At 34.0% G+C, this 22,247-nt stretch overlaps 1 protein-coding gene across 2 annotated transcripts in view; it reads right to left on the bottom strand.

The window, feature by feature from the left end:
• Positions 1 to 22,247, bottom strand: part of LOC145690808 (uncharacterized) — a 54,552-nt gene that overhangs the window by 18,189 nt on the left and 14,116 nt on the right. Inside the window, exon 2 of one of the 2 annotated variants that reach the window (XM_081766102.1) lies at positions 17,070 to 18,883. The exons of the other annotated variant lie outside the window; for it this stretch is intronic. Coding sequence (XP_081622228.1) covers positions 18,817 to 18,883 — 67 coding nt within the window. The 3' untranslated portion in view covers positions 17,070 to 18,816. Of the gene's footprint in view, positions 1 to 17,069; positions 18,884 to 22,247 lie in introns of those variants that run through there. 2 annotated transcript variants of the gene reach the window in all.

The raw sequence follows: 22,247 nt of genomic DNA, 5'->3' as shown, positions 1-22,247 counted from the left end.
GTTGAGAGTGAATAGGATAATGAATAATTACGAGGGCTAGTCAAGAAAGACTTGGACTGATTTTTTCCCGGCAGTTCTGTTAACGCTAGAGCTTCATAGTTTGGCATACAAGTAGGGTGGGTCTTGCTGTGCATATATATAAAATGTTGTTAAGGAATCATTGCATGTTTGGTAACCACAACTTTTTATTGCAGGTGATGTTCTGCGCCGCCTCTAGAAGTCGCCTGTAGAAGAAATGGAGTCATTACGAGATGAACAATTTGCAGCTATACGGTTCTGCTATCGCCTGGGGAAAAGTGCAACAGAAACTCTAGGAATGTTGAGAGCAGCCTACAAAGATGACGCTCTGCCACGAAGTACCGTGTTCTGGTGGTTCAAAGAGTTTAAAGAGGGCCGAAGGACAATCACGAAAGCTGGTGGACCACGTGTATCAGCGTCAGCTGTTATTGAGGTGAACATTAACACGGCAGCAGTCATTGTTAGAGAAGATCGCCTCATCAGTATCGACGATCTGGCAGCCGCACTACGCATATCTCATGGCAGTGCCTTCACAATTTTGCATGACCACCTCCACATGAGCCGAGTGTGTGCTCGATGGATTCCGCGACTCCTGACACCAGAGCAGAAGGCCGTTCGAGTGGGGACTTGCAGGGAGCTGTTGCAAAGGTTTGAGGATGGTGGAGACGCCTATATGGAGTCAATTGTCACCGGCGATGAGTGAGAGGCACAGTGCGACTTTTTTCTATTCCCTGCCCTAAAATCCAGACTGCGTGGACGCCGCTTCTCCGATAATTCCGAGGTTCTGAAGGCATCGGAGGCGGTTTTGAAAGACCTCTCAAAGAATGGCCTGCGACACGTGTTTGAGGACTGGAAGACTCGAATGAAAAAGTGCATTCAAATGGGAGGGGACTACTTTGAAAAGGATCATGTGCCTGTTGCTGAGTAATAATAAATTGCCTAGAAAAAAAATCAGTCCAAGTCTTTCTTGACTAGCCCTCGTAAGTAGTGAGTATGAAGAGGAAGCATGGTGACACGATATTGAACCAGCATTGTAGGAAATAAACATAAAGAATGCTTGCAAGTCCTGCTTCTCGTATGCGTTCAAAATTACATATGAATATCGCATGTAGCCTTACGTTATACATAGCCTTCTAAAGTTACAAATTTTTCCAGACGACCACTCATACACAAGGAAGTTGTAAACGAGCATTTTCAAAACTCAAGGTTAATAAATATAGATTAAGGGAGAAACTCGGTCAATATATTCTTGAATCGTTTCTGTTAATGCAGTATGAAAGGGATATACAAAATAAAGTGAATAAATGTGTTATAATTAACAAACACTGTAATGATAGTGCACAAACGAAAAGATTTCTGATAGCTAAGAATGGCCTTGTTTCTTGTCATGCAAACAGATCAAAGTGATAAAAGTTAAAGGCTGAATATATATTAGGGCGGAGCGAAAAATCACTTTTTTATATATCGAAGACGCAATAGTGCGGCAAAGTTGTCAATTGATGTTGATAAAATACTGTAAAAATTTCGTCGCTGAAATCAAATATCTTCCGGTGGCGAATCACCAAAAAAGATTTTGTGTCTTTATAGGGTATGCAAACCCGCCGCACACATAACTTTTTTTGTGTTTCTACAAGAAATGAACACATTATTACTTATATTTCTTAACGTAAGCAGTCTATAAAATTGAAAAAATAATTTCTAGATGATTTAGGCAGATTTAGAACCATAAAATAGCCCATTTTAGCAAAAAGAAAGTATTGCATATCATATACTGTACTTGTGGTTTCTTATAAGGTTCTAGCATTAAATTAATATGCCGATAAATGTGTTCATTGTTCATTATAATTTTTCCTTCAACACTCTTTTTCCTTTTAAAAATTTTCGTACTGCTTTATAGAATTTAACTTCTTCCCCTGAATATGAATTCAATTTGGACTAGTCCAATTGATAGTAGCAGTATTAAAAAGAAACAACGTTAGTATTCGATAACTTTGTTCGAGTGTGGAAGACGATCTTTTCAAGGTAATTTTACGGTGTTAACATTGCGTTTCAGTGTTTACTTCGTTGTGCGTAGTTGGTACGTGTATAAACAGTTTGTTTTTGTACTGTGAATTAAACTTTATGTAATGTGTGTGAGATCTGTATTTTATATCAATATAGAAACTCTAACCATACCGAAGATAAGAACAAGATCAAGAACGACTCACCCCGTGCTTGGACATTCAGCTGAACTTTCAGGTGTGTAGTTGCCCACAAAATTAGATGTAATGAAGCATTATTTTCAATTGGTAGAGCTGGAAAAGTGTGAGAAAGGGTATGATCGATCTGTAAAGAAGTTTGCGAGAGACGTTGCTCAATGTGTGAAATATGTTTAGGGCAAAGCTTCCATCCCTACTTTGTCGTTAGAACGTGTAGTTCAGTTTCTACTTGCTTTGCACGGAAAGTATATAAGAAGTTTGTTAAATTTGTGAAGAAAACGAAAGCTTCTGCTAGTTTCCAGAAAAACTGGGTATATTTAAACAAGATTACATGGTCTTTTGATATATGCTCCTGGACGTTCCATGTGCTCATGTGAATTAAGAAAGAAAATACCTAGAAAGGAGTGGACATTTCTGCAAGATCAGAGAACAACACGAGTAGCCAGAATAGAGAGAGTTGACTACGAGGAGACTTTAAAATTAATCATACTCACTAAAAGTAAATCACGAGAGACCACCTGCCAACAGTCTTCTTACACATCACAAACGAGTACTTCTAATGAACTCCAGACATGACTTCTGATGGCGATGAGTCAGGTGTTGATGATTACTTTGCAAAAGAGCAGAATATTAGAGAGAAAAGAAGCAAGCAGCAAAGACATGTCCTTAGAATTCTCGGTATGCTGGCTTCGAACATCTGATCGTGCAACTGCTTTGATAGCAACTGCTACATTGCAATCTTTTGGAATAATTGATCCACAAAATGCTGGCTAGATGACAGACTGCCCAAAAGTCCGGCGAGAAAGGGAAAATATAGGACAAAAGAAAGTGCTAATGGCCAAAGGAAAGGATCTTAGAGGCTTGTACTTTGATGGTCTTAAAGATCAAACTCTATGCAGGAAAGAGACTGGAGGTCGCTGATTTTAAGTAAAGAGATACGCTACTTGTAAAGATGGAGCTAAACACGTGTGGTTAATGAGAACTTCTTCAAGGTACATACCACAAAAGGAGCGGCAATTGATTCAAGAAGTGCGTAATCCAAAATAACTGCTATTTCGCACACCCGGAGAATATATTCCCTTCTATGGTTGACGATGAAAGACTTCACGTCAGAAAAAAGGCATAGAGTAAGATAGTCAACGTAATGGGAAAAGCTAGGAATGAGAAGAGTAGATATTATGACAGTAGTATCAGTAGGAAGACGAAACGAGGAAGACCAGATAAAGAAGACAATGAGTCACATGTAAAAAATGTATGCTACCAAAGCTCAATTTGAATGCAAACGATTACACAGACCTTATTAATTAGGAATCAGTTGAAGTGAGGCATCCTCAAGCGTTGTCTTGTTTTCCAACAAAGAACTTGAAATCTACAATAATAACCGTGAACATCCAGTCATAAAAAGAGCTTTAAAATATTCCTGTCGCATTACGAGTACAGAACGCTGCGTGAAACTTGTAACAGAAGCATCTGCAGCAATTTGAGGCAGAAATGGTTTTATCAGACAAACTAAAAATATCGATTTGTAAACACGAAAGTAGAAACAAAGGCAAACTATGCTCTGCAAATAACCAAAGATCTAAATTTGAACATACGTGTATGAGTGGTAGGGTGGGCATGGGAGGGGCCTGACCGGCACCCACGTCCTCGTTGTGGGTCCTGGGTCATTTCGCTAAAATAAGCAAAGAGGTGCAGAAAAAATATGTATTTTGTATTAAGTAGATTGTTATTTTGATCAAATTGACTAGTGTGTGACCCAAAATGCGCCTAAATCATGCAGAAAATATTTCTTAAGTTTTATATATTACTTAACTTAAGAAATGTAGGTTATACTTTTGTTCATTTACCGTAGAAACGCAAAAGAGTGCTGTGTACGGCGGGTTTGCATACCTTATAAAGACACAAAATCTCTTTTGGCGATTCGCCACCCGAAGATATTCGATTTCAGCGACGAAATTTTTACATTATTTTATCAACATCAATTGACAACTTTTCCGCACTATTGCGTTTTCAATATATAAAAAAGTGATTTTTCGCTCCGCCCTAATATATATATATATATATATATATATATATATATATATAATGTGGCATTGTATCAATAGTAATTAAGCTGTCTGAAACCAAAGTGAACTCTCATAACTGCATTTTCGAGCTGTCCACAAATACAAGCAAATCTCAGAATATCAGTTACCACAAAAATGGTAATAGCCAAATTTTTACATCACATTTTCATGTGAATTATCTAACACTGTTTCCAAAAGTACTAGCTTAACACAAATCATGAAAAACCACATAGTTCGTTTTCCTTACTGATAGTTCGAAAGTGCATTTAGTGCACTGTTACCAGACAGCTCAATTGAGGCCCCCATAATAAATGGGATCTAAGTTATACATGACTTTTCTAATAAGGAGTAGAATAACCCCACTTGGGATGGATGAGTTAGTGAAATTTGATCCTGTTTTCCTAGAATTGGGAGGCAAGTTTCGACAAGCCTTTAGTTGCTATGGTCATAGCCTTTTACGGCTACCAGAGAAGTGCGTGGGAAAATTTTGGTTTATCTGAACGTGTATGAGAACAGTTTGTTGTTGTTATGGTGATAGTCTTGGATGGCTTTATCGTCTTGGGTGGTCATACTCTTGGAGGGATCATAGTCCTATCAGTTATCATGATCGAAGCTTCATGATTGATTGATTGATTTTTGCTTTTCGTTATGTATTGAATAGCTAGATGCTCTTGGCCTTCATAGTCTTGGATGCTCATACTGTTGGCCGGGTCAGAATCCTATCAGTTATCATGATCGAAGCTTCCCAATGGATTGATTGATTGATTTTTGCTTTTCGCTATGTATTGAATAGCTAAATGCTCTTGGATGGATGAGAGTTCTATTAGTTATCATGATCGAAGCTTCCCAATTGATTGATTGATTGATTTTTGTCTTTTCGTTATGGATTTGAACCCCCACCAAACCACATCCACATCACTCCCTCCTGCGAAGAACGCAAGCGAACGTTGTTACTATGCTCATACTCTTGGACGTCTATCACGTTCGAAGCTTTCCAATTGATTGAATATCAAGTTCGAAGCTTCCCAATTGATTGATTGATTTTCGTCTTTTCGTTATGTATTGAATAGCTATTTTGTATAGCGAAGAGCATACTTAATGTCTTAAAATATTCAATGCTTTCTCATCGAGAATCGAACCTGTACACTAAATATGTTTTCATTTTGAAAGCTCTCTCATTGAAATTGAACGCAAGACCAGTACTTCACGATTTAGAGTTGAATTAATTCTTGCATAAAAAAAAAAAAAAAAGAAATTCATGTATTGATTTTAGCGTAGCATATGATATGCACATTGTTCGAAGCTCTTCATTTCGAAGCACTATAATGTTTTCAAGTGTTCAATGATCCCTTTCTCTTTCTCTATCATCGAGAATCGAACCCGGACCAAAGTGGTATTAAAACATAAATAACAACCATAAAAATAAAATTTTAAAAATACAGCATCACATTATTATTATTATTATTTTGGGAGTGAAAGTGTAGTAGACAACTAATCTTGATTGTAGCTTCGCTAACGTATGAAATAAAGACTTTACACAAAATTCTACTTTGGTAGGGAGCTGGGATCGAATTTGGTACTTCATGATTTTAAAGTTGAACTAGTCCTTGCATGAAAAAAAAGAATTTCACTTCGTTTTCACGACAGAAAGGATCGAATGACTTTCATGTCTTAAAATGTGTAATGTTTTCTCAACGAGGATCGAACCAGCAGGACACGGGAATCAAACGCAAGACCTAAGAATCAAACGCAAGACCTGTACTTCACGACCATTGAGTTGAATTAATCCTTGCATGAAAAAAAAAAGAATTTCACGTATATAGCACATCGTTTCACGACAGAAAGGAACGAAATAGAAATATTTAATGCTCTTTCACTAAGAATCGAACTAGAGTAAAATAATATATTTGTCTTTATTTTTTAGTCTTTGTCTTTAAAAAAAGAATAAAGTTATAAAGTGTATTTATTCATAGTTGTTTCGTGTGTGATAAAGAAACCAGATTCTACAGACAGATACAGACAGTCATACATATATACAGCGTCAAAGAAATGTGTTTTCCCAGTATCTTTTTTTTCTTTGTCTGTTGCTTCGTATTCAAGAGAAGAGAAGATTAGCTTATCGAAAAGCAAAACACAAACCTACCTACCGCTTTATTAATCAAGCGATGATAAGAAAACGTTGCATTGAAGTGACAAAATGTCAGTGAACACCGGCTGACGTTTGTCTGTTTGTCTGTAGCATATGCTAGGAAGATGAATAGACCAATGAGTCATTGTGTCCCCCTAAATTTAGGAAAGGGAGCCGCCATAAGACTGGTAATTAGGATATATGTATATCATTAGTAACGGAACTTCTTGGTTTATTTTTAATAATAATAATAATAATAATAATAATAATAATAATAATAATAATAATAATAATAATAACTTCCAATTTTAAGTTTCATGGATATATTGACTAGACTGAAGAAGACGGTGATGATGAGAAATGAATGAAATGATAGAATAAAGAAAGTGGGAGGAAACGAAAGTACACCGAAAAAAAACCACGCACGTGTTGTTTGTCCAACACAGAAAGTTCACTTGACGGAGGGAGCTGGGGTTTGAAACCAGGGCCCCACCTCAAACACCAGAGGTGAACGCTGTACCATCAATCAACGTACACTCAAAAAGTGGAAGGAAACGGAAGAACTCCGAAGGAAATCCACGCATACGGTGTTTGTCTATCATAAAATTCATTTGTTGAAAGCAAAAGTTGAACACGGGGAAGGAGGGCTTCATTTTCAACTCGGAGACCTATGCACAAAAGATGAACGCTCTTGTTCACCAGAAATTTCACTTGTTGTTAGCTAGGATCGAAATATGGATCCCAATGCACCAGAAATATTCGTTCGAGTCGAATCATAGTTTTACGTCCAATTTTTAATTATGTCTGTTAAACTAGTAATTTTGTCTACCAGAAAGTTCACTTGTCTGGGGCTGGATTACAACCTGGATACACCATACATCAAAGATGAGCACTGTACCATTGATCCACTAGGGTCCTAAGACGGAACTTTATGATGTGAATAATGTAATAATAATCATAGCTTTTTGTCTAACACCCAAAGTGAGTTTTACGTTCCACGATTATGACTGTTAAACTAATGATTTTGAAAGACGGAACTTTATGATGTGAATAATGTAATAATAATCATAGCTTGTGTGTCTTAAAATTTTGATAATATGTCTACTTGTTTCTCCGTTTGTCTATGTATCTGTAGTACGTGGAGTCCAGACGAAGCGAAGATATGTGTGTTTTAGCAAATGAAAATAGTATAATCTGTGTGGGTGGGACAAGTGAAAAGTGAGTTTTACGTCCTACGGTTACGTCTACTAGGCTAATGAAGGAGATGTGATAATGGAAAAATGAATGAAATGATGTAATGAAGAAAGTGGAAGGAAACTGATGAACTCCGAAGGGAAATACACGCATACGATGTTTGTCCACCACAAAGTTCATAGGGCACGAACTGGGATCGAATCAGGGACCCAAGCACTTAAGGTGAACGCTCTATCATTGAGCCACCGTTCCCCATGGAACGAAAAAAATGAAATGAAATCTTTGAGTTTAATGTCCCACGATTATGCCGGTTAGGCTAAGTGTACTATGCTAATGGAAGACGAACGAGGGACCCCCAAGCACTTAAGGTGAACGCTCTACCACTGAGCCACCCTGTCCTCTGGAACGAAAAAATGAAATGAAATCTTTGAGTTTAACGTCCCACGATTATGCCGGTTAGGCTGAGTGTACTATACTAATAGACGGCGATGGGACAAGTGAAAAGTGAGTTTTACGTCCTGCGGTTACGTCTACTAGGCTAATGAAGGAGAGGTGATAATGAAAAAAATGAATGAAAAGATGTAATGAAGAAAGTGGAAGGAAACTGATGAACTCCGAAGGGAAATCCACGCATACGATGTTTGTCCATCACAAAGTTCATAGGGCACGAACTGGGATCGAATCATGGACCCAAGCACTTGAGGTGAACGCTCTACCACTGAGTCACCGTGCCCTCTGGAACGTAAAAATGAAATGATAAGGACGGTTTTCCGGGGGCAGTCAATAGCATCTTTTCGTTAAGTTGTAAATGAAGCAGGGAATTTGTGGTCGCTAAAATTAATGACAAGTATATAGAAAAAAAAGACGTGATTTGAACACGGGACCTCATGCACCAGAGGTAAACACTCTACCACAGAGGCACTGAAGTTAATTTCATAATTTTCTAATGTTAATAAGAGTGAAATCTAACGTTAAAAACACATACATAAGTCAACGAACTGAGAGAGTTTCTGTATCTGCACTATCTACTTGCAAAGAGCAGAAAAATAAGATAACAGAACATGTTTTGCATTTCAATGTTGTTCTCCAGCTATCGCGTCAACATTATCTTAGGTCATGGTTTCAGACAACACGAAGCGAAGATATGTATGTGTGTGTTTTAGGTAATATTAAAACAGTGTTTGAGATCTAAAACTTGACAAAACTAGTGTTGCTTATACATCTCGGATGTCGTTACTCATGTACACATGATGTTGATTGATTTTTGAGTTTAACGTTCCGTTCAGCAGCGAAGCTATATGCACCACAAAGTTCACACGACGAAAGTTAGGATCGAACCAGGGGCCCCCAATCACCGGAGGTGAACGCTTTACCACTGATCCACAGCACCCCACGATTTCATCATGGGGCACAAATCTTCAAGTTAAAACAATTGTCTATTCTCAAATAAGAGAACATTTCTCCATTTCTTTAAGTTGATCTAGGAAGTTGAACTTTGTACAGTTTTCTCCATATTATAGTCTAAGCTGTGTGTGATATTACTTTAAAAGGACGAAAGTAGTTAAAATATTCCCTATTATTATCATCAATTTCTTTTAAAATGCTCAGAATCCCGTCATAGAATTCGTATACTAGCTATGTACACAGGCGTGCATCAAGATTTTTTTTGTTGGGGAGATGTCCAAGCTTTGGGCGACGGGGCTCAAACACTACAAGCCTCTGTGTAGTATTGAACGCGTATTATTCTGCACTCGAAAAGACAATAAGTACTATCTAAGTGTATATCTTTCTGTCTGTCTATCTGTATGATGAGCGTAATCGTGGTACGTTAAACTGAAATATTTTCTTACGTTTCGAACGTAAGAAATATGTGAAAGTTTGTGTATGTGGTTCAGTGATAAAGCAACGACGTATTCTTTCAGATGAATACTTAGTATAGTAGAGTATTGTTCCGTAACCCCAGTGCATGCGGTCCCTAGTTCGATCTCCGATCAAGTAAGCTTATAATTTTTTATTACTAATTGCCGCCCACTGTGGTCGACTTCCGAACATAGTGTCCGTGAGTTTTCATGGTCTACTTATATATTTTTATTTTACTAAGTATTCATTCATTCATTCATTTGTCTTAATCATTCGTCTTCCTCAACATAATGAGCATAATCGTGGTACGTTAAACTGAAATATTTTCTTACGTTTCGAACGTAAGAAATATGTGAAAGTTTGTGTGTGTGGTTCAGTGATAAAGCAACGACGTATTCTTTCAGATGAATACTTAGTATAGTAGAGCATTGTTCCGCAACCCCCAGTGCATGCGGTCCCCAGTTCGATCTCCGATCAAGTAAGCTTATAATTTTTTATTACTAATTGTCGTGCACTGTGGCAAAGTGCATGCAGTCCCTAGTTTCATCTCCGAACATCATGTCCGTGAGTTTTCATGATCTACTCATACATTCTCATTCTACTAAGTTATAGCAAATTTCGAATTCGTTATCTTTCTTTTTTTTTTAAAGTAATTAACTGAAGGTGTGATGATTGACAAAATGAGGCACGGATCGCCATTAAGTTCCAACAGGATGCATACCAAGAAGCTTCAGCATTTGAAAAACGAAGTACTGATTTTAAATCCTTTACCACTGAACCACCATACTCCTCAAACCTAAAATGTAATAGGTTTGTACATCATGTAAAGACCCTCGGAGAAATAAAGATACGCCCCCACAAATATACCCTTTCTCGGTAAAAGGACATATGATTAAGACGAAAAAATAATAGTTGATAGAATGACAATGTAAATAAACGTTATATCACAGAGTTATCATGCATCCTGAAATTCATTGAATTTATGAGTAGAAGAACAATACACGTACTAGAAAGAAAAAGATTCATGTTCTTCTAACCTGACATAATTGCTTTAGAAAAATAACAAACATAAAAATAAAAAATACAGGAATGAACAAAGTAGAAGTAAACAGGTGAACTAATGCTCACAGTTTTTGTTTATCACAATTACCTATTAACATGAACTCGGATTGAGGTAGGAACAGATTGCAAAGATGTGATCTGCACAAGAGTAACATTGTATATTTGTTTGGAAATTTTACACTTTAATAAAAGTAAAAGTACTTCACGATTTAGAGTTGAATTAATCCTTGCATAAAAAAAGAATTTCACATATATGGCACTTCGTATTGATTTTAGCGTAGCATATGATATACATTGTTCGAAGCTCTTCATTTCGAAGCAATATAATGCTTTCAAGTGTTCAATGCTCCCTCTATCTCTCTCTCTCTCTCCATCATCGAGAATCGAACATTTGAAAAAATGAAGTACTGGTTGTAAATCCTCTATCAGTGAGACACCACACTCCTCAAACCTAAAATGTAATAGGTTTGTACATTATGTAAAGACCCTGAACAAATAAAGATACGTTCCACAAATATGACCTTTCTCGGTAAGAGGTATCAGCGTATAGAATTAAATGGGATGAAAGCATGAATTTCACAACAAATTTTATCTACAGGGAATTTAAATTCCTTTTCTTTTTATTTTAATATATGTATATATACACAAATATTTACAATTTTCTTTCATTTTTCTTCATTTTGGCTTTTTATGGTAGTCCAAATATCACTTCACCTTTAACCATTTCTTTTCTTTTATCATTTCACTTTGGTTTCGCATACACTTACCCTCTAAGTCTCATTTTACCCCCAAAATCGTTTTATCTACACTTTCTCTTTCTTTTTTTCCTTTTGATAAAGTTCTAATAGCATCACATTGATACAATCATCGTATGTGTGCCATCTTCTTTTTATCAATTTATTGTTTGGACAGACACTAGAAATATAGTACATCTTTTTGTTTCCTCTTCTTCTGATTTTATCTTCACAATACCCTACAATGGTCATTGCAACACTACGGAGGATTGGCATCATCTTTTCTGGAAATAAAGAAATACAAATTTTTATTATCAGAAAATATAAATTAATCTTCAAAAAGTACACTTATCTTATAGCAACATACTATACTTATAAAATTATTTCTTCCCGTAATGAGAAAGAACAAGAACGAGAAATAACAAGTATTCTTGACATTCTTTCATTGTATGTACATTTTCTTATACTCTGTTCAAAATAAGAAACGAATTGACATTTAGACAAAAACTGTTACTCTGTTGCCTCATAATGAGTATATCACTGAATTGTCCTCTTAAAATTATTTTCCATTATAGAGGGTAAAGTTGTAGAGGATGCCTTAGTGGCCTACTCATGATTGTGACAACAGAATAACAGTTTTTCTCTAAATGTCAATTCGTTTCTTAATTTGAGCATAGTATAGTATAAAAACAACACCTATTCATTAGTTTTCTTTTCTCTTAAGCAAATACCACACGATAACAGTAAATATCACATCTTCATGCAATTTAATTATTAATTCGAAACTCTAGTTTAGTTCTTGAAATACTACAATAATTATGACTTACATAGCACCGATGTTGAACAAAACGTTAAACTATATTTACTTAGCACGAAAAATCAAAATTAACTTTTTTACTTCCATCCTTCCTTCTTTCTTATTTTTAAAAAAGAAATTCGTACAGTTAATACTATAACTATCATTTTTTACCAACGATATTCCTATACTAACTAATAGTTTTCTCTTTTTTTAAAGCAAATACTATAAACTATCATTTTTTACCAACGATATTCCTATACTAACTAATAGTTTTCTCTTTTTTAAAAGCAAACAACCGTACCGGTGAATATTGCAACTGTATACATTTGACTTATACTTGGAACATCTGAGTTCAATTCCTGATAGTAGCTTATATCATTTCAATTCTCCGTTTGAATCTTGTAAATATAGGTTTACATCTCATACATCTTTGGTATTGAATGTTATTAATATCTTTAACGAACCGCAGTAACCTATTCGTGCAGTTTGAATCTCTAATGAATGTATCTTGCAAGAAAAAAGGTTTTACGAATAATGTATTCTAATGAACAAAACACCGTATCTATAGGTTTTTCTTTATCTTAACTTAAAAATAAAAAGAAGCAAATGTTTCACCTAAAAGAAATAAGTAATTATTAATATTATCATACATATTTTAAAAGACGAAAAGCAGATATGGATCTTTTTTTTTATCTGAAAGAAAGATAAAACTTACCTATTCGTAAAAGAGAGAGAGTTGCGTCACTGCTCTTTGATCGGTGTTTCGTCTTCGATCAGATTTGACCGTAGAAAATGTTGCTTCAGGTAGTTTTCAGCGTCTCTTAAAGACGTATCCTCTTTTTTAAAGTGTACTGTAAAGAAACAAGAATAATCAGTTACTTTACGCGGTGAACATGAACTTGTTTCCTGGAAGAAAAACAAGTAACTATAATTGCAACACTAACAATCTTCATATTTTAAAAAGATATAAAAATCCTAAATAAAACAATACCTATCATTAATTGTCTTTTCTCTTAAGCAAATACCATTTGATACCAGTAAAGATCGCAATTTCAGTCAATATGCAATCTAATTATTCATTCAATAACTCCAGTTTACTTCTTGAAATACTACAATAATTTATGACTCACATAGCTTCGGTGTTGATCAAAACATTAAACTATATTTTCTTAGCACGAAAAGTCAAAGTTAACTTTTCTTTCCTTCCTTCTTTCTTATTTTTTAGAAAAGAAATTCGTACAGTTAATACTATATATTTTTTACCAATGGTATTTTTTATCAATATTCCTATACTAACCAATAGTTTTCTCTTCTTTAAAGCAAATAACCGTTCCATTGAATATTGCATCTGTATGCATTTGACTTATTCTTGTAACACACGAATTCAATTCCCGGTGGTAACTTATATAATTTCAATACTTCGTTTTGAATTTTGTAAAAAAAAAAAGAAGCAAATGTTTTACCTAAAAGAAATAAGTAATTATTAATATTATCATACATATTCTAAAAGACGAAAAGCAGTTATGGATCTTTTTTTATCCGAAAGAAAGCTATAAAACTTATTTATTTGTAAAAGAGAGATAGAGAGAGAGAGAGATGATCTTTGATCAGTGTTTCGTCTTCGTACCTGTTTGATCGTAGAAAATCTTGATTCAGTGTCTCTTGAAGACGTATCCTCTTTTAAAGTGTACTGTAAAGAAACAAGAATGAATCGTTAATTTACGTGGTGAACATGAATTGTTCCTTGAAAGAAAACAAGTATTTTATTTTAAATAAAAAGTAATTATTTATCTGTTATTGAAAACAGATATTTAAAACTTACCTATTGCTAAAAGATAGATGCGTCACATTCCTTTGAGCAGTTCATATTCTAACAGGTTTAAACGCAAGATAATCCTGTTTTCATTTCTTCTTCATATATATATATATATATATATATATATATATATATATATATATATACGCATAATGTTGAGTAAAATACTATATATAGTTGCATATACATGGAAAGGTAAGGGAAATGACTAAGTGCTACCTTTGAAGTACAGTGAAATAATGAAAAGCAAATGAAAAGATAAAAGAGGTAAGCACAAAAGGGTTTTGAAAGTAATTATTTTTAAAAGTACAGAAATCACCTTGCATTTCCTCAGGGTGATAATATTGGCTTCTTGAGGAGTTTTGTAGAGTGCAGCAGCGCTCCTCACCCGCTGCTGAAAATTAATTACTTTCAAAACGAAAGTTTAACATTAAAAATGAATGACACCATTAAAAGATTGAAATCTATTGTACACGCTCATCATCATCATTGTTAAACATCGCAAGTTTACTTTTTTAATGAATGAACTACATACGTGTAAAGATAAATATTAAAAGTGAGAAGTGTTAATGTGATGATCTCACATCAAGTGACGTAATGCTGAACAACAAAAGATAGCATATATGTATAGAAAGAAACACTGACCTATCCTATATACAGAAGGAGTAGCAATGTAATATTCTGTGATATAATACATGATGCATTCTTACATAGCTCTGTACATGTTGACATTAGGTCCGCAATTTGAATTACACTATTAAAGATGTGCCTACACTTATATCCGGCTAATCGTTTCTGTAGTTATATCTGACTACCAAACTTTGAAAAATTGCACAAATCTGAATTTTTTTTCAGACGAACCTTTAATGCGAAAAAAAAGTTGCATCATATAATGGTCAACAAGATTTGATAAGTGATGACACTACGGATAAAAAATATCTATATCCTCCTAACTCTAACATTTCCTTAAGGTCAATGCTAGCAGGGTAATGTAAATCAAAAACCATTGCTGATAACGGGGTTGCGTGTACAAATTTCTAATTTCGTTATCGTTTTTTCTAAATATAATGGTACATACTCTTTAAAGGAACATAAGATACCATAATTCCCTTGGTAATACTTAGATTGTGTAAACAAAGTAGCTGGAATTCCATCCGTTTGTAGTTTAGAAAAATGAACTGAATAGTTATGTACGAAGAACTTCATTTCAAATTCTATTTTAAAACAAACAAGAAAAACGTAATTCAAATGATAATACGTATAAGAATTTAAATAATCACTATCTATAGCAATTAGATACCACTTTAGAGTTGATTAAATTCCCCATTCATTATCAATTCTTTGAAAACTTAGTCTAGAAGGCCTAGGTTTGATTATATAAGACATAAATCTACAAATCAACGTGGAATTCGTACTACATTATCTATCATCGATAGTCGAAAAGCACTGAAATAATAATCAAAATCACTACTATTAAACTATATAAATACTATACTTATAAAATGATTTCTTTCCGTAATGTTAAAGAGCAAGAAATAAAGCCCTACATATACTAGCAGTAATAGTAACTAAATAACTAGCTACCGAATATATAATACAATGCTAATCACTATATTCGGGTAAATATTACATTTAAAATTCATTCTATTCTACAATAATCAGAATATCTCGATGCTATACGAAACATGAATCTACAGATTAACTTGGAATCCAAACATTCATTATCAATTTCTTTGAAAAACTTAGTCTAGAAGGACTAGGTTTGATTATATAAGACGTAAATCTACAGCCTAACGTGGAATTCAATCTACATTAACTATCATCAAGAGTCGAACTCAGGTTTCCCATAATATAGACACGCACATCCACGAAAAACAATGAAATAATTAATTCCAATACTAATACTATCTACGTTACGAAAATATCACTTAAATAAGCACTGAAATAATAATCAAAAATCACTACTATTAAACTATATAAATACTATACTTATAAAACGAATTCTTTCCGTAATTTTAAAGAGCAAGAAATAAAGTCCTACATATACTAACAGTAATAGTAATTAAATAACTAGCTATGGAATATATAATACAATGCTTAATTAAATAACTAGCTATGGAATATATAATACAATGCTAAACACTATAATCAGGTCAATATTACATTTAAAATTCATTCTATTCTACAAGAATCAGAATATCTCGAGGCTATACGAAACATGAATCTACAGATTAAATTGGAATCAATCAAGAGTCGAACTCAAGTTTCCTACACAGAAAATACGTGCTCTAAGTGATTTGACGCGAATATGTATTGTTTTCAGCAAGTAGTGTCAAAGAACAAGAAAATAAATTCCTACATATAATAACGTAATAGTAAACTAAATAATAAACCTGTATAACTCAATGCTAAACACTATATCCAAGGAAATATTATATTAAATTGCATTCTATTCTAAAAGAATCAGAATATCTCCGACGATATATCAGACAAAAATCTGAGCCATATAATCTTTCTGTACAAACGAAAAAGAAAGAATTCTATAATTGACAAATTTTCTTTTTCGCATTACTAATTTCAATATCGTTTTTTCTGAATATAATGTTACACACTCTTTAAAGTAACATAAGACTCCATAAATCCCTTGGTAATACTTAGATTTTGTAAACAAAGTAGTTGGAATTCCATCCGTTTGTAGTTTAGGAAAATGAACTGAACAGTTATGTACGAGGAACTTCATTTCAAATTCTATTTTAAGACAAACAAGAAAAACGTAATTCAAATGATAATACGTATAAGAATTTAAATAATCACTATTTTTAGCAATTAAGTATCACATTAGAGGTAAATAAATTCCCCATTCATTATCAATTCTTTGAAAAACTTAGTCTAGAAGGATTAGATTTGATTTGATTATATAAGACGTAAATCTACAGCCTAACGTGGAATTCGATCTACACTAATTATCATCAAGAGTCGAACTCAGGTTTCCCATAATATAGACACGTACATCCACGAAAAACAATGAAATAATTAATTCCAATACTAATACTATCTACGTTACGAAAATATCGCTTAAATAAGCACTGAAATAATAATCAAAAATCACTACTATTAAACTATATAAATACTATACTTATAAAATGAATTCTTTCCGTAATTTTAAAGAGCAAGAAATAAAGTTCTACATATACTAACAGTAATAGTAATTAAATAACTAGCTATGGAATATATAATACAATGCTTAATTAAATAACTAGCTATGGAATATATAATACAATGCTAAACACTATAATCAGGTCAATATTACATTTAAAATTCATTCTATTCTACAAGAATCAGAATATCTCGAGGCTATACGAAACATGAATCTACAGATTAAATTGGAATCAATCAAGAGTCGAACTCAAGTTTCCTACACAGAAAATACGTGCTCTAAGTGATTTGACGCGAATATGTATTGTTTTCAGCAAGTAGTGTTAAAGAACAAGAAAATAAATTCCTACATATAATAACGTAAAAGTAAACTAAATAATAAACCTGAATAACTCAATGCTAAACACTATATCCATGGAAATATTATATTAAATTGCATTCTATTCTAAAAGAATCAGAATATCTAAGTCATATAATCTTTCTGTACAAACGAAAAAGAAAGTATTCTATAGTTGACAAATTTTCTTTTTCGCATTAACTTGGGAACAAATGAATTAATCTGTTTTTCTTGTCACGTTATCTTTGGAATAGTCATAATTTGATAGCTTCTCAAATTGGTACTGTAATAGGAAAAGAAATTTTCTCAACTGAAGAATACTTTTTCTTAGCTGTCCGTACGTTAAGTGATTACCCGTGAAGATGTATTGCTTTTAAGACAAACAAGAAAAGGTAATTCAGATGACAAATTACATTAGCCATGTGTTACGTTTTTTGAACAAATCTGCGAAAGCGGATAGGTCTATCAGTGTAGTATTCTGTGATATAATGCATGATGCATTCTTACACATTTCTTCACATGTTGACAATAGGTCCGCAATTTGAATTACACTATTAAAGATGCACCTACACTTATATCTGGCTAATCGTTCCTGTAGCTGTATCTGATTACCCACACCTTGATAAATTGCACAAATCTGAAATTTTTCAGATGAACCTTTAATGCGAAAAAAAGTTGCATCACGTAATGGCCAGCAAGTTTTGATAAGTGATGACACTACGGATAAAAAATATCTATGTCCTCCTAACTCTAGCATTTCCTGAAAGTCAATGCTAGCAGGGGTAATATAAATCAAAAACCATCGCTGATAACGGGATTGCGTGTACAAATTTCTAATTTCAATATCTTTCTTTTCTGAATATGATGGTACATACTCTTTAAAGGAACATAAGACACCATAATTCCCTTGGTAATACTTAGATTGTGTAAACAAAGTAGCTGGAGTTCCATCAGCCTGAAGTATAGGAAAATGAACTGAATGGTTATGTAATAGGGACTCCATTTCAAATTATATTTTAAAGACAGACAAGAAAAGTTAATTCAAATGAGGAATTACAACGTGAAATGCTAATACGTATAATAATTCAAATAATCACTATCTATAGAAATTAGGTAGCACCTTAGAGATGATTAAAAGAGAAAGAAAGAGAGAATAGCAACTATGTTTTATCTTACTAAAACGTAGAGTTTCAGTATGCTGACAATCTCTTCTAATACACAGATGAGCACAACACAATTCGTAAAGGTCTACTTCACACACTTCACTCTGTTCAATGGTTTTATTCTACATTCGTATGACGTCAAATAAAAACGTCACACGAAATTTAATCATTTCAAATATTACATTTCAATACAACCGTTTCTTCTTTCTTTTTAAAAATAATGATTTAATGTATACTTACACCGCAGCGACATGACGAAGCACTCACCTATCTGAGAAAGGAGCCTTACGAAATTTCACAAGCCCTAATCAGAATTTCATGTCTTTCATCTCTACATTCTTCAGGAAATGTCCTAATCGAAGAACAAATATATTCAATTACATCAACAAGAATAAACTGATACCAACGTGATTAAATGTACTCAGCGAAAATAGAATTTCTCACAAACACACGAACAAAAAATTCATAAATCCCATATATACATTAAAGGTAAACGCAATCGCAAAGCAATACGATCACTTATATCTGAAGTCAAAAATAAAGCAAGTTTATTATGATAACTGTTTTCAAGAAACATATGAGCTTTTCCAAACGAATAAAATCTCCCCACCTCTCCCCTGCTACATTTAATATCCTTATTCAATTTCATTTCCTTATTCACACACATTATTTGATAGATGTATCAAAATATCATCTTTAGTAAATCTTATTTATTAACAGACTTATTTTTCATTACACAAACTCAGCGTTTTCGCATTCAGATTACACTATCTTCAGTCGCACGTGAGTATGTTCGTATGTGAAGACGACAACAAACATACATGTAATCTCAAATGCTGTATACGTTTGAAAATACGATATTCACGATTCATGCAATGCGATATTCCCCTGAGCAACTAAGGTCTATTCGATCAAAGAACAGTCTGCAAACAAATTCTATTCCCATGAACACTTACAAGTGAATTCGTGAGAATCCCAAGACCAAATTAGATAAAACAAATAGTTCATAACCTACAGACATTTCGTGGGGCGTAATCTTTTGTGCTATGGGAATGTTATAGCGCAATATCTCATCACCATCATGTGAATATCCATATAATACTTTTCACATGCAATACAATCAACCCTGATGATTTGAGCATACAAATTTTCTCATCCTACGTTTTTAAAACATTATGATATGCTATGAGAAGTGCTTCCGCTACCAATACGTTTTAAAAACAGCCATGAACCACAACAATCGTCTTATCAACTCAATTTCCAGACGAAAATTTTCCAGCCGTTTCGTGAGAATAAGATCAGGTCAAACTCCTCAAAACTCTTCGCAGAAAACCTGGGAACTTCTATTCTTAGCATTACAAGATGGATCTGGGGGCTGAGGTGAGGAATCTAGTTACCCAATACAAGACGACTAGAAAAAAATAAGACGAAAAGTTTTTTTTAAATAAAATCTAATCTATATGTGAGGCACTGACATTCAGTGATAGAGTGTTCACCTCACGGTGGATTACTCCATGAAATTCTTTTTTTCATGCGAGGATTAATTCAACTCTAAATCGTGAAGTCTTGCGTTCGATTCCGATGAGAGAACTTTCAAAATAAAAGCATATTGAGGGTTCTGATTTGATTCTTAGTGAAAGAGCATTAAATATTTCTATTTCGTTCCTTTCCATGAAGTACAGGTTTCACCTTCGATTCCGATGAGAGGACTTTCAAAATAAAAAGCATATATTAGGGTTCTGGTTCGATTCTTAGTGAAAGAGCATTAAATATTTCTATTTCGTTCCTTTCTGTCGTGAAACGATGTGCTATATACGTGAAATTCTTTTTTTTTTCATGCAAGGATTAATTCAACTCAATGGTCGTGAAGTACAGGTCTTGCGTTTGATTCTTAGGTCTTGCGTTTGATTCCCGTGTCCTGCTGGTTCGATCCTCGTTGAGAAAACATTACACATTTTAAGACATGAAAGTCATTCGATCCTTTCTGTCGTGAAAACGAAGTGAAATTCTTTTTTTTCATGCAAGGACTAGTTCAACTTTAAAATCATGAAGTACCAAATTCGATCCCAGCTCCCTACCAAAGTAGAATTTTGTGTAAAGTCTTTATTTCATACGTTAGCGAAGCTACAATCAAGATTAGTTGTCTACTACACTTTCACTCCCAAAATAATAATAATAATAATGTGATGCTGTATTTTTAAAATTTTATTTTTATGGTTGTTATTTATGTTTTAATACCACTTTGGTCCGGGTTCGATTCTCGATGATAGAGAAAGAGAAAGGGATCATTGAACACTTGAAAACATTATAGTGCTTCGAAATGAAGAGCTTCGAACAATGTGCATATCATATGCTACGCTAAAATCAATACATGAATTTCTTTTTTTTTTTTTTTATGCAAGAATTAATTCAACTCTAAATCGTGAAGTACTGGTCTTGCGTTCAATTTCAATGAGAGAGCTTTCAAAATGAAAACATATTTAGTGTACAGGTTCGATTCTCGATGAGAAAGCATTGAATATTTTAAGACATTAAGTATGCTCTTCGCTATACAAAATAGCTATTCAATACATAACGAAAAGACGAAAATCAATCAATCAATTGGGAAGCTTCGAACTTGATATTCAATCAATTGGAAAGCTTCGAACGTGATAGACGTCCAAGAGTATGAGCATAGTAACAACGTTCGCTTGCGTTCTTCGCAGGAGGGAGTGATGTGGATGTGGTTTGGTGGGGGTTCAAATCCATAACGAAAAGACAAAAATCAATCAATCAATCAATTGGGAAGCTTCGATCATGATAACTAATAGAACTCTCATCCATCCAAGAGCATTTAGCTATTCAATACATAGCGAAAAGCAAAAATCAATCAATCAATCCATTGGGAAGCTTCGATCATGATAACTGATAGGATTCTGACCCGGCCAACAGTATGAGCATCCAAGACTATGAAGGCCAAGAGCATCTAGCTATTCAATACATAACGAAAAGCAAAAATCAATCAATCAATCATGAAGCTTCGATCATGATAACTGATAGGACTATGATCCCTCCAAGAGTATGACCACCCAAGACGATAAAGCCATCCAAGACTATCACCATAACAACAACAAACTGTTCTCATACACGTTCAGATAAACCAAAATTTTCCCACGCACTTCTCTGGTAGCCGTAAAAGGCTATGACCATAGCAACTAAAGGCTTGTCGAAACTTGCCTCCCAATTCTAGGAAAACAGGATCAAATTTCACTAACTCATCCATCCCAAGTGGGGTTATTCTACTTAAGGTTTATTAATATCTTGAGAAGTATTCTTCGCAGCACAATATGGAAACTAGAAGAACCACATCGCAGTTCACTCGAGGGTCTACCAATGAATGAGTTGCGTCATGGTTCTCCCTTCAGTTTATATATTTCACTATGGAGATTCCATTTCCATAAATAAATCTACTTCAAACGTTAGTTACTGCCCTTGACTTCTAAAGTCCTCAGTTTGGGTTTGAAGTAGCTGGTTTATTGAGTGTAACGGAATAATATTATGTGGTATTGAAACTTTAATTTTGAGCGCTATGCAACGATATTTTTGGAATAGGACTTTATATACTACAGTTGATCAGACAGTTAAACAAAAAATGTTAACGTGTAATACTACTAGAGATAGTGTGCCCACCTAATGGTTTCAGGTCTGCGCCCACAACAGCTTCTCATTGTCGTCCT

The sequence above is a fragment of the Thermobia domestica genome, chromosome 7 (assembly GCF_964235325.1).
Source record: "Thermobia domestica chromosome 7, izTheDome1.hap1.1, whole genome shotgun sequence".
NCBI classification, from domain to species: domain Eukaryota; kingdom Metazoa; phylum Arthropoda; class Insecta; order Zygentoma; family Lepismatidae; genus Thermobia; species Thermobia domestica.
The sequence above is the reverse complement of the archived record's forward strand: the minus strand, read 5'-3'. Positions and strand labels throughout refer to the sequence as shown.